Raw genomic sequence first — 14,096 nt, forward strand, 5'->3', positions numbered from 1 at the left:
AGAGAGAGGAAAAAAGTGGAGAAGAAGTATGAAGGAGTGAAAGTGACAGAGAAGACACAAAGAGGCAATCTAAATGCATTCTAAAGGCACACACACTCACACACACACACACACAGTGTACCTGGCCTGCTGGATGGCCTCCACCCACTCGTCACACTCTGCCTCCTCGTCAGTGCGTAGCTCCAGGGGCTTCTGGCCATCGTGACCGAAGACGATGAGGAAGTAGTGCTGCAGAGAAACAGAGCACACACACACAGGTAAGTACACCTGGACTAGCTCATCACAACACGCTGCCTCTCTGTCTGTGTGGGTGTGTGTGAGTGTGAGTTTGCACCCTCTGATTGTACTTATTTGGAATGCATGAACAACTTTCAGTAAGTTTGTGCGTGTGTGTGTGTTAGTTTGAAGCCTCTGATTCTACTTGTACATATTTGGAATGCATGAACAACTTTCACTAAGTTTATATGTGTGTGTTTGTGTGTGTGTATGTATATGTATGTGTGTGTGTGTGTGTGTGTGTGTGTGTGTGTGTGTGTGTGTGTTTGAAGCCTCTGATTCTAGTTAAACTTATTTAGAATGCATGAACAACTTTCAGTGAGCTCACACGTCCCCAATCTGTATAGGTCACAGACACAACTCCAGTTGCCTCATTAAGTACATTATGCATCTTGATCAGAGCTCTTAAAGAAAATGATAAATATTACATACATTAGTATCAACACTGTACAGCATGGAATCAACTGGAGGCACTGACAACATAACTAATACAGTGACAGCAAAGTGCATTCAGGCCTTTTGAGGGAAACAAACAGACTGACAGTCCCTCTCTGGCATGCATTCTAACTGCTCAACACATCAAGGCAGAAGCAAAAGGTGTTGCTGACAGGTATCAAAAGGATGTGTTCTGGATCACGGAGCTGCGGCCCAATGCTTCACCCACTTCTCAGCACACATCATTCAGCTGGCTCCATTACCCACGAAAACAACTCAAGGTGCAGGTGCTAGAGCTGGCAGTTCATGTGAAGGCACCAAAAGCAATGAAGGCCCAGTCACACCAGCACTTGACAAACAACATGAAAAACTGACTTTTGCTGGTGGAGGGACTACTGAGCTTGTGGAATATGTGTCGGGTTTACACTCTACTCAGGAGGGATTGACTCCTGATTAAGATCGTGTTTGTGTGTGTGTGTGTGTGTGTGAGAGAGAGAGAGAGAGTGTGTGTGTGTTAATATGCCTCTTTATAGATTAAAAAGAGGAGAAACATTTGCCAAAATACTAAGTGCCGCAGGCTTTCCTGATCTCTTATCGAGCTTTTTTTACAATATAAAAAAGTGTTAACTCAAACTGACGGCAGTTAACTGTTTCTGCCGGCAGCATGTGTGTAGGCTGCACTAAAACACTGATGCGAGTGCACGTTGGCTGAGGAGACTGGAGGGAATCTGCAAGGTAAATTAAATCTGTCAAGTGCTGTGCAGCAGGTGCGAGAGGACCTAAGGGAGGCCTGCGCTCAAACAAGAGGCCTTTCAGAGTAAGAGCTGCCAGAGGCCTGTGTGCCACACTCATATTGAAAACATATTAAAAAATGATGGCAGAAAAACACCCCATTTCCATCTGGTGTATTTGTTTTGTCAAAAGATCAAAGCTGACAGAAGATGCATTGTTCAATTGAACACTGTCAGGTGTTTGACACAGACAAACCTAGCATAATACAAACACAATATCCTACTCAGCATTCCACTTGCAGTGATATTTCAGGACTACCGGTATAAAGATCATTTCTGTTTATCAGCACATATACTCATACCAAGATGTCTGGCCGCGTGTATGCAGGCTACAGCAACCTGTATTGCATCCATTTTACTGTTCACACACTATACAGCAACCTGTATTGCATCCATTTTACTGTTCACACACTATACAGCAACCTATATGCATCCATTTTACTGTTCACAAAACTGTTACATAACACATTACACAGTTCATGAGAGAGCACTGTGAGACCTACTGTAGCACAGTGGCACAAAACAGGTTGGTCATCATCACCAAATGGTGGACGTGGTGGCGACCCCACTGGGAAAGCATATGTGCAGGGCACGTACGGGTACACTGATCCAGGCATTCATCCATATGAAACCCTCCTTCATTTGAAGAGACACAACGAGCAAAAGCATCTAGCTATTCTGAAACTGAACAAATATACCACGATAGTTCAGTGGCGTCCACACTGGCTGCAGTGAGGGGTAAGGTGGTGGAGCTGGAGTGACTTTTATAATTGGTGTGATGGAAACACCTGTGGTGAGGGCATGGGGGGCCAGTGAGCAGGACTGGAGGTGAGAGTCCAGACACGGAGCAGACATCTTGCAGTGGGGCCAAGCAAGGGACGTGAGTCACCACCAGAAGGCTAAGTGGTCTAATGGTCCAGCAGTATCCCAGTACAAGCCCTCACCAGAAAAAACATCATCATGATAGAAATACTGTGTGTGTGTGTGTGTGTGGGGGGGGGGGGGGGTTTAGTGATAAACACAGTTTTCAAATGCAGTGAAGTGTGTAGCCACACAATGCATTCTGCACAAACTTCTGTATCAGCCATTAGATAACCTTGTACTTCAACAATTCTTCAAAAGAAGGTATTGACAAAGGAGATTAAACGACTGAAGGCCTAGGTACTCAGAGAATATTGCATGTGCTGCTAAATGGAATGCAGGGTACACTGGAACACATTTGTCTAGTATACCGTATTTTCTGGACTATAAGTCGCATAAGTATTTAGAAATGTATTTCACAAAATCCAAGACCAAGAACAAACAGACTATGTAACTGGACACATAAAGGCCAAAAAGATTGAGAATTCTACCGGTGTGTGCCAGTGAGTGTCAGTTAATTGTAACAGTCTGCACAATCTTTGTAGCCAACCTTACAGTGTATCTCTGTAAACACTGTTGCAATGCCTCGTCATATCTGCCTCGTTTTAACGGTTAGGACAATGCTGAAGAGATAGTCATTGTTCTCAAAATAACCTATGGCTGAGTTTTGTTTTCAAATGTTTTCATGCATGTCTGGATAACGGGTGAGGAATGTTTAGGAGACAGACTCGTAAATCCTCAAATTATGGCCAGGGTCTTTTATTTACTTAGGCTGCGCAAAGCACGTGCCTTTATTTGGGGCAGGCTTGTATTCGAGGCAGGCCTTTATTTCTTATGTGCGTTTTATTGACGCTGTCGCCGTCTAAACGAAAGGCACATCTGATCAAATATTTTGTCGGTTTCACCCGGGAGCGTTGTCGTGTAAAGCCGGCCTAAGTACGAAACAATGTCTGACCTGTCGCAAGTTCACAAAGCTCCCGATCTCATTCCACAACCCTAGAGCACCCTCTCGCGGCTGTAGACGGTAATGTTTCATTTCGGTATACCACCTGTATTATATTACTTTACATGTATTGTTAGGATTCGGTAGCAATTCTAGCAACTTAGAGAACGTTTATTAATGTTTTCATTATGACCACGAGTTCATACACACGAGTCTAACGTGACTAGCTGTAAACTCCGCTAGCAACTTTCCATGCATTCAGTGTAGTTTAGCTTAGTGCTCATGGAAAGTGCAATTCAGTCTAGCAGGAAATTAATGTACATTTAGTTTAGCATTATGTTTATGCATTACCTCCGTATGGTCTACGTCTGTGAGTGTTTAGTGAGTCTCAGAATATTAATAAACTCGTTCTGTGCACCTGAACATTCCATGTCGCACGTCTCCCGCTAGTAGGGCTGACAGTGATGGTATAGGAATCATGCATGTACTGTAATAAAGCCCATTCAACTACTTATTTTTATTTTGCTTGTGCAGATGCTGTTTTATGTATGCCAGTGTCTGAAGGCATGTTTTGTTTGAACTTTTCCTAAAGGAATAAAAGTGATAAGCCAGTTTTGGTCTCAGTCCCTTCACTGTCTGACTAATAGTTATATATTACTAATATATTAATAAAGCTTAACCAACTTTATTATAAGGGTCCCCCATACTGATAGTTATATATTACTAATATATTAATTAAGCTTAACCAACTTTATTATAAGGGTCCCCCATATTGATAGTTATATATTACTAATATATTAATTAAGCTCAACCAACTTTATTATAAGGGGCCCCACGCTTATAGCTATATACTACTAATATATTAATTAAGCTTAACCAATTTTATTGCAAGCGTTTCTGGCGCCGACAAGAGTGGCGGCATGTCAAGGTAGCTCCGTGTTTTTTTCTTGAATTTCCCTTTCGGGATCAATAAAGTATCTGTCTATTGTAAGAGTCCTATGGGAAGTGGTTCATATTGGGATAGGCAGAAGCACAGTTTAATATCAATTAGTTAAATAATAATAAGTCATTAACTTTTCTATTAACATAAAGTTTGTAAATAAACATTTAACATTTAAATGATGTAAGAAATAACTGTTAATTAGTGCCAAAAATACATTTAGTTAACTATTAACACATATTAATACAATATTAGTTAATAGATTTGCTAAAACATTAACATACAGATTTTATGCAAACAACAAATATTTAATTGATGATGAAAAAACTATTAACTTGTGCCAAATAGATATGTTAGTAACAATTAACAAATATTAACAAAGGGTTAGGTAATTACTAGTTTGCTATTTATTATGGCACCTTATTATGGAGTGTTACCTCTTGTCTCCTTCAAAAGCACAGTGACTTAAGTAACACAGTTATGCAGCCTCTGAACTGCCAATGTTATTAAATTGCCTTAGGCATTCTTTTGAATGTTCGGCAGCTAAAATGTGCACCTGAATCAATCAATAGACAAGCCCATAGCTTAAGACTGTCTTTGTGGATGTCCATGTAAGAACAGTCAGGTTTACAAACACAACACATCTCTGCTGTGTTTGAGCTGGGTTAAAGAAACTATAACCTATACTGACAGCTACTTTCTATGTAACCATCATTTCATTTCCTGTCTGGTTTTTAATAGGAGTTTGCAGGACTTGTGTATGTCACTGTTTAGAGAGGTTACACGTATGCAGCCGATTTAGAGAAATCACAAGGATTAGCCACGCGTCCTGTTTGCACCACAGACATGAGAGACTGGTCTTAAATAACCCACAGCCAACCCTGTTTGGAGCCTGTTGGAAATGGTCCTGGTCTTTAGTCCTTGGTGTGATCCTAGCTTCTGCCTCTTGTAAACAATAAGCTGCCTTGGGTAGGGAGAGGCCTGATTTTACTGGCTCAGTCCACACTCAAATGCCCTCATTTGACCAAAGACTGTGTATACAAAGGACTGTGGAGTTGTCATTTACTGTAGGGGCAGATTACTGAATGCATTTAAATGGCCGGTCACTAACATAAAAAAAAGATCAAATTGTAAAACATTACATTGTTTTTCCTTACTTTGGGAGAAATGCAAGACAATTAAGTAGAATAAACTTGGCTTGACTTCGTTTATCTGGAGAATTACACATCTTTGGTGGTAAGATTTGAAAAGAAAAACATATCCTGATACTGATAAATACTTAAATGTGACTTTAAATAGACATAAGATATGTGGGAAGAGAAACTGGTTCAATGGGTACTTTGACGAATGTGTCATATGCAAATCAACAAGCATGAATTTCAAATCACATTCAGAAAGCAAACACAGAGCCATGTATCTGCGCTCTTTAATAAGACCCTAATGACTTATGACAGTTTAACAGCCAGCCATGAATCATTTTGTTGGCCTGCACCAATTACCTATCACTTGGGAAGACAGTATCTCCAACCTCCCGCACTGCATGTGTGCCGAACTCAAAAATTTTCACAGCTTTAGGGAGAATACTATACTCCACAAAGGGCTCATGATCAACGCTTGGATGGCAGGTTCTCATATTTAGACAGAGTCATGCGGAGAGACCCATACAGGAGCTCTTTAAGGCATAAAAAATGTCTGGAGTGGTTGCTGGAGGGGTTCTAAGGGAAAACTCCTCATATTTAATCCCATCTCTGATGAAGGCATATCGAGGGGACATTTCTGTGTCTGCAAACATAACTGGCTGAGGCCTTCCCCTCCTCAGAGGACTATGGGAACAGCACTTCAGACTACAGCAGACTGAGCAGACGGGACTGGGGCCTCTCTGTGCCCATCATGTGGTGGGTAAAACACACTAGAAGAGCCACACTGTGGTTCATATCTTGGTTATCTTTAGAGAGGCACATGCTCATCTGATTGGTGGAGGCTTAGGAGAAAAAAAAGCGTAGGCCTATGTGTTTTTATTATTTCATCGTTTTTATTCATTCAACAAAACCATGTCCAGTGTTTCCCACAGAATTGAATGCCATTTGTGGCGGTTGGTTTGCAGAATTAACTTGAATACAACAGTTTTTAACAAATTAGCACAGCGTGGTTATGATGCTAACCAGATTTAAGCACAATTTAATACAACCTGGAAAATCATTGTGTGGTGGTCAATGTTGATATTGTGGTGGGCCGCCACAAATAAGTCAATGTATGGGAAACACTGATGTCCATGCAGATCTCGCATGAAACTGGACAGAAGAACATGTAAGAAGGTCATCTGGACCTTTTTGGCGTATCTCTCATCACACACACACACACACACACACTAAATCAGGACTAAAAGAGTGTTCATTAAAACTACTAAAAAGCTGCAGTGCTGCTGAGCCTTCACACTTGTAAGCGCTCTTGTAATGGTGTTAATGCACCTATAGGACACTTTATCACTTTATCCTTCCCTCCGCTCACGCTCTAGCCACTTATCCGCATCCATCTCTTACCGATTCCCCTCACTATCTGCCTCCCAACACTATTTTACACACATAAACCACACATCTGTGAGATGGTGAAGACTTTTATTCAAATATCCATGTCCTGGAGCACAGAATTACCAGAAGAGTTTCTATTCTTAGGCTCGGTTACTCTCTCTCTCTCTCTCTCTTGCTCTCTCTCTCTCTCTCTCTCTCTCTCTCTCTCTCACACACACACACACACAGTCAGTCTCTCTTTGGTGTACAGACTGCATGGCAGGGTGTTGAACTGTGGGAGCGGACTGCCTCAGGGCACAGGGCTGGGGCACTAGCCTGAATGTGCACTCATGCACTACCAGCTCCCATTCAGCGCCCTGACCGCTCCTAACGCACCGCTATCAGGTTAGTAACTACCCAACTTGGATGGCTGTGTGTGTGTCTGGATATTTTTTTAACATTACAGTTACAGTTCACAAAAGCTACAATAATCGGAACTGTCAGCAAGCCAAGTCAACAGAATGGCTGAATGCGGGGAGATGATGGGAGATATTTCTTGCATAACAATCTCTCACAAGTGTGTTGCCTGAGTATTTTTATACCATGTCACTTCACCTAACAAATCAGGTCGCCATGGCAACAGATTCTTCCCAGCTTTGGCCAAGCAGCACTATCCTTTTTTTCTTCATTTAAAAAAAAAATCATTTATCCTCTATAATGACTTATTTCACACTCCTCCTCCTCGTTTAAGGACGATCAAGTGAAGCAGTTACGCAAAGCTAAAAATGGTCCTGACTGCGGACCAGGTGGAGTACAATTTTGACAGTACTACTGCATAGCAGAGGAACAGTGACAGTCCTACATCAGCATCCAACACAGCATTAAGCAACAAGTCCTATGCACTATTTACAATAGTAAACACTAGCTACAGTATGTACTGAAAGCATCAAGCAATTAATCACACAAAACATTCTGCACACTATAGGCAAAATATTAAGGCACACTCTCATGAACAATACTATCAATTTCTCATCACAATCAATTTAGCACACAGCCAAGTGTGTGAGCACTACATTCTACTAACTGTACTAAACATAGTACACTCTGCAAGCAGTGTGCATGTGTGCTGAACGCTGATATGCTTAACATAGTGCACACTCGGCTGACTCATGTGAGCCGTTAATGGCTGCGGTCTGGATGGAAAAACACCCTGGTTCTCCTTCAGCCCCCTTTCCCAGACGCTATATAGAGCACGTTCTGATGTGTGTTCACATTGTGGCTATTTAATGGCTTGCCTATCTGTACCTGTACAGCACCAAGAGAACACAGTGTAGCAAACCATCAATTGGTGTGGTGCTAGGCCGATTTGTTTTATGAGTCAATATACTACGTTTGTTCGCACATCTGCGTGTGTGTGCGTCTTTAGCCGTCTGTAGTCAGCCGTGTAACGGTAAATGTCTTCCCAAAAGCCTTGAACTTCTAATTAAAGCTTTCACACCATATGCATGTACTTTATTACGTATGTGTAACACAGATCAAACATGTGGATTTGCACCTTCATTGTTCCCTGCTTCATGACAATAATACTCCATATAATTACTGTCATCCTCTCAGTAATTAAAGCACTCAGTATTGCACAGAAACCACTTCAGGGCTTCAAACATTCACACAGATAACAGCTGTATCACTGACCTGTCTGACTCTCTACCAGCATGAAGAACGTCTTGTTCTATTGATATGTTAAGAACTCTCAAGTCACTCTCAAAGCAGGTACTGCATTCACAACTAACTAACACAACTAAGTCTGACAGATTGAGGAAACTTAGCCAACATTTTTAATGTTTACAACTCTCATGTCCCTCCCCCACTACCACCGAGCACCCTCTCATGGAGTTTGTGCTTGTCAGTGCGCACCAGACTGTGATTGACAGTCAGATCTCACACAGCCCTGCTCTGATTGGACCAGAAGAACCGGGAGCTGTGGATTCTTGCAAAACAAATAACAGGCTCTAGGTGGAGGTAGAAGTAGGGCTGAACGATTTATTGCATTTGCGATAATATCGCGATATGATGAAACACGATTTTCAAACCGCAAAGGCTGCGATTTGTAATATGTGACGTCACCAAAACGCATTATACTTGCGCTTGCCGACGCGCCAATGACTCTTCTCACCGACCACTGAAGAAGCAAAAAACGTAAACAAGAGGACCAGCTACAGTGTCAAGAAAGGTCTGATCAGTAGAGCTACTTTGGTTAAAAAGAAACCTCTTAATTACCTTTTGCTCGAACCTACCATGTCCCTGGTTCTAGTTCATAATTCCCCTGTGCTGCTACTCTAGCTGGTAACTTCGTTCACTTGTCCAGCTGACGATTAAAACTCCACGACTGTTTAGGCTGCACAGCAGCCATTCACCTGTGCACTGGGGACTTTGTTTACTGGAGTACAGTGACAGTGGGGGCATTTGCGATATCCAAGGGGGTTGGCGGCACAAACATTTCATCTCACAGGTAATGAATTGATGCATAATGTTATCCGCAAGTTGTTGACACAGCTAACCACCAAAAACCCAGCTGTTCTAACATTAGCTTACCAGCTAAGGCTCTAGGCTACATACATGCTGATAACTTTGCCTGTTTAAAGAGTTTTGTCTCCGCGATTGGCTTTGTTGTGATATGAACAAACTAGTTAATTTGCATGCATGCGTATTGCGCTGCGGTGTTGATGATGCTAACCTTTAGTTAACACCGAGCCAAACGGTCATTCTGCCGCATTTATTTGCGCTACAACAATCTACAGTAGTTTGTTCCGATTCACGTGCAAGTAGCCTACAGAGGAGAGGAGCGGGTCTGTGTGTGTGCTTGCGCGCGTGTATGGAGAGCACAGGACAAGGAGAAGCCTTGCCAGTGCCACTACATGTAGACCTATTTGTTAACTAACGAAATAAGGTCATATCTACATGAAATAGAAACGAATCAGAATCATTAAATGTTTACAAGGCTGGAAGTTCAACAAATAGGTCTACTAATGTGATTAAAGTAGTTAAATAAAAAATATTTCATTCATAAATCCTATTCAATGACCTAATGCCATCATAACATAGGCCTGGGCTCCAGGAAAGAACAGTTTATGTTTAACTTATCTCATTTTGTGTTGGTCATACTATAGAATAATATATTGCTTGTCTTTGTTGAATAAGACAGAAGATAAAGAGCTTAAAAATAATCGCATATCGCATCGCAATCGCAATATTGGTGAGAAAAATCGCAATTAGATTTTTTTCCAAAATCGTTCACCCCTAGGTAGAAGTGCGGGTTTTTTCTAAAATCAGCTGATTTATGTTGCTCTGTCGAAGCATAGTGTCGGTTTCAGTGAATATGATCAAATCTTGCCAACTGCAGCTTAACTTAAGAAAAAATGTCACCTATCAACTGCCAAAACAAAAGCATTAAAGGGTCTTCATGTATTTACTGACGTATCAGGATGAGAGACTATGTGACTGTGAATATTGTTCTCCTAAAATGGAATCTGCGAATCTGTTTTGTGTTGCCACGCCATAGCAGCAGATGGGGGTGCATTTGGTCTTCTCCTGCCTCTCCTCTCTGGTCTGCTCAACACTCAGACAAATTACATCACTGCATCTCACTGGCAAAAGACAAACTGCTCCGGCTCAAATGAAGCCAACTTGCCTGCAAACTTCAAGCATCTCAATCTTTCCCAAGCAATAAGCCTTGGATGCCAGGTGTGTGACCACGAAAGGAAAGCTTTTTTGGACCCTTTTGCACAAGTTAACGTTGAGCCCTCATGTCTCTGCAACTGATCAGAGAGATAATTTGAGAGACGTCTCAGAAGAATTGCCCAGTGACCGGCCAATCCTTAGGAACACTTGATGGATACTGACAATCATTTATGCAGACGGCGACTGTGGAGCCTGTCCTGGCCGAGCGTGGGCAGGCAAGCTAATCTCTCTGTGCTGTAATGCATGCAACTCGACGCCACAGCAAGTCACACTGACACGGATCGATCGAGGCAGCCCACTAAGTGGCCTGGCACACACAAACACAAATGGTAACTCCTTCCAGATGGGCACTACTGTACAAACATGTCTAAGTTCTGGAGATTTACAGAATTGACTGTACATAGGGAGGTAACAGATACACTGGGGCGCATTTCCCAAAACCAAAGTTGCTAACTAAGTTAGCAACTTTGTTGGTTGCAATGCAATTTCCCATTGCCAACCAACTAAGTTGCTAACAGGTTAGCAACTATGGTTTTGGGAGAAGCGCCCCTGGATGATTGAGGCTACCGCTCAATTCAGTTTTTGGATAGCACATGAGAGCCCTTCAAGTGCTACACCATTAGAGGTCGAGCAGAAGGTCAGGAGAGAGTGCAGGGCTCAGAGGAACTGCTATTACTGTATGTTCTAAATGACACATCTCGGAGATGCATGAAAGATCTAAATGTATTTAAGACTAAGAAAGGCTAAGAATGGCAAAATTGTTGTATTCAATCTTATTTTATTCCAATAGCAATATCTGCTGGTTATTGATTTTCAAAGGTGGGAAATGAATAACCTACATTTCATATAGATTAAATAAGAAACATTTTGTGACAACATGACTACAAGCTTTCATAAAGTGGGTCAGTCTATCCTCACTATCTCCAACTTCCAACATTAATTAGCACCATAATCAAGAGAATTATTATCTCTTGATGACAAAAAACATGCAAGAGCCATTAGCTAGGAAACATCTTCAGACCTTGTTTTGCTTCCCACAACCATTCCACCTGCAGGGCAGCACAGGGAGCCTTGGCCAGCTGTGCCAGATCCAGAGGCCAGTGGCAAAACAACACAAAACAACACAAATGGTCCCATTCTGGGCAGAGAAAGATGCATAAGAAAGGCCAGTAATGGTGAAACTGAAGACATTATAATAATAGCAACCGCCCTGCAAACAAGCAGAGACAGCCTGTATGTGTGTGTGTGTGCGTGTGCGTGCATCTTTGCTATAGGGCTCTAAAGAACAATTTCAGCACTTCAGTTTTATCACTTGCCAGCGTAATGTAATATCTCTGTTGTTCTTTATTAGATATATCTGATAGAGCGTAAATATGCGTTCAATGCCGCCTCTAGTTCACAGCTGCTTTGCTCCTTTTCCTGAGGAACAAAAGGCAAGAGATAAAACCATATCAGTCAACATCAGCAACCAAAAAGAAAAACAGCCAAACAAACAGGCAAAAAAAAAAACAATCCTGCGGCCAAATTGCTAGGACACCTCGAGATCATTGTGCTGTGAGTGTGTGTTCGACAGGATCTGGTGGTGGAATATTAGGGTTAGCATGGTTCAGGCCTCGGACAGCGCCGTGCATTTATGAGTCAACTGTTTGCCAATGCTGCTGATTACATCTGTGAGGAGGAAACAAAACGAAACAAAAGGTTTCCATGCCCTTTTATATGAGCATGGGATTTTCTGCCACTGGTGCTGACAGAAAACTAATACTACAGGCATATTTTTAATAATCTCTTGATAGAGGTCTATGGTAGAGCAAAGACAACAACATTCTTTTTCAGCTTTTTCTATTGCAAAATTCCTGGGAACAAAGTCAATCTGATCCATTTAATATGGAATTGGAAAAAGTCTTAGATATATGTATGACTCTATAGACATTGCCTGGCCCTATACATAAAAAGCCACATACATTGCCCGAGTATTACATTTAAGCAGTTTTCTGATCAAGAAAATCCCTTTTTGTCAAGCACCGAAGCAAATGCTAGGGTTAGGATTTGCCCAGGCATGTATGGCAGTGTGCTTCATTTGGACGGACTCCTGCATAAGAGGATAAGGACCAGGGGTGAGTCCCTCTGTCAGTCACAAATGGCTGACCAGTGCCTCTGCTGTGTTCTGGTTTTACAGGGTCATCAAAGCGACCAAAAACACATATCTGAAAAGAAGCTTGTGCTGCAATAAAGTCATGTCACCAATCACATTAGACATTAGACAGAGAAAGATTTAGGGCTTAAGTTTTAATACTCAAACATGTATTCAGACCAGTTCAACTTATCCATATGAGCAGTAGAAAATGTTATTGTATTGCTATCAACTTCGTATTGTTATCAACGTAATACTATTTTGCTATCAACGTTTGAACAGCATTACTAAAACAACAAAGTAGGTCATGCTATGAAAATGTTGCACAGATTAAAAGGGCGAGAGGGTTCTCTGTTTTTGTTTTTTCTCCAGCTGAGCCTGACAGCCGCTGTAGCTGCAATGCCTGCACCTACATTTTTCCAGTGGAAATAAAAACCTAATTGAGAAACTCTGCTTTTACAGTATGTCTTCACAAGAGAAAAAAAATATCTAATCAGTCTGTCAATAAAGCAAAACACCATTATAAGATAAGAATACATTTACTTTGTCTTGTTTTTTCTCTTTTGTGTGTGGTTAGAGTTCAGCAGTTGTGGTGGAGATGTTGTTCAATGGTTGACTACAACCCTATTTCAAAAAAGTTGGGACACTGTGTATAATTTAAATAAAAACAGAATGTGATCATTTGCAAATCCAATAAACCCATATTTAATTTAAAAACAGACAACATATCAAATGACAAACTGACAAAAAATATTCGGTCATTTTCAGAACCTGGAAGAAGATTGAACACAGATTCACAATTTCAGAATCACTTGCATTGAGAGATTGCACTATTTCATAATCACTTGCACTTTACCCTCAATTGTAAACATTGCCAAATTACACCTGTGAGCCTGAGAATCCGCACATCCAGCTGAAAGGATTGTCCTGAGAACCCAAAAACAACTAATGAATGCCAACTTCAAGGAAATCAACTTTAAACTGGAATGTCTGACTAAACAAGCGTGGACCTTAATGGGTCATTCCGTGTCAAATCACCCAGTGGCTGGCAGGTGACCCTCTCCCAAAAAATCTGAAAAAAATCACAGGTGTTTGTAGACCAAACCTATGCATAAATCTTAAATAGTATATCTGTATCACTAATGGTTCCAAAACTACAGCCCTTTCAAGTTTCAAGTCATTTTATCGTGGTGAACAATCTTTTTTGTTCAACTTCCAACATTATTGGCTCTTTTGGTATTTCACACACATTAGTGAAACTATGTAAATAGAAGTACATTTTCCTGTTGAATTAAAAAATCCAATCAAATCAGGTGTATCTTGTGTAATTCCCCCTCTGCAAAGCTCTGAAAATGTCTATAAATTCATAATGTGAAAAAACATCACCACCTTTGAGGGCTTCTCATTCTAAAAGTATGTGACACAAATTCATCAGATTTTTTTCCCACTCATGTATGGATTATAAGGTCATGTC

General features: G+C 41.2%; 1 protein-coding gene across 1 annotated transcript in view; it reads right to left on the reverse strand.

Annotated features, from left to right (window-relative positions):
* Positions 1–14,096, reverse strand: part of rasgrf2b (Ras protein-specific guanine nucleotide-releasing factor 2b) — a 58,339-nt gene that overhangs the window by 32,724 nt on the left and 11,519 nt on the right. The window contains exon 2 of the mRNA XM_076269823.1: positions 122–228. Within this exon, the coding sequence (XP_076125938.1) occupies positions 122–228 (107 nt within the window). The remainder of the gene's footprint in view (positions 1–121; positions 229–14,096) is intronic.

Source organism: Alosa pseudoharengus, unplaced genomic scaffold (genome assembly GCF_046254945.1).
Source record: "Alosa pseudoharengus isolate Yale_2024_CS ecotype anadromous, Long Island Sound unplaced genomic scaffold, YU_APseudo_1.1 YU_APseudo_1.1_scf_6, whole genome shotgun sequence".
NCBI lineage: Eukaryota > Metazoa > Chordata > Actinopteri > Clupeiformes > Clupeidae > Alosa > Alosa pseudoharengus.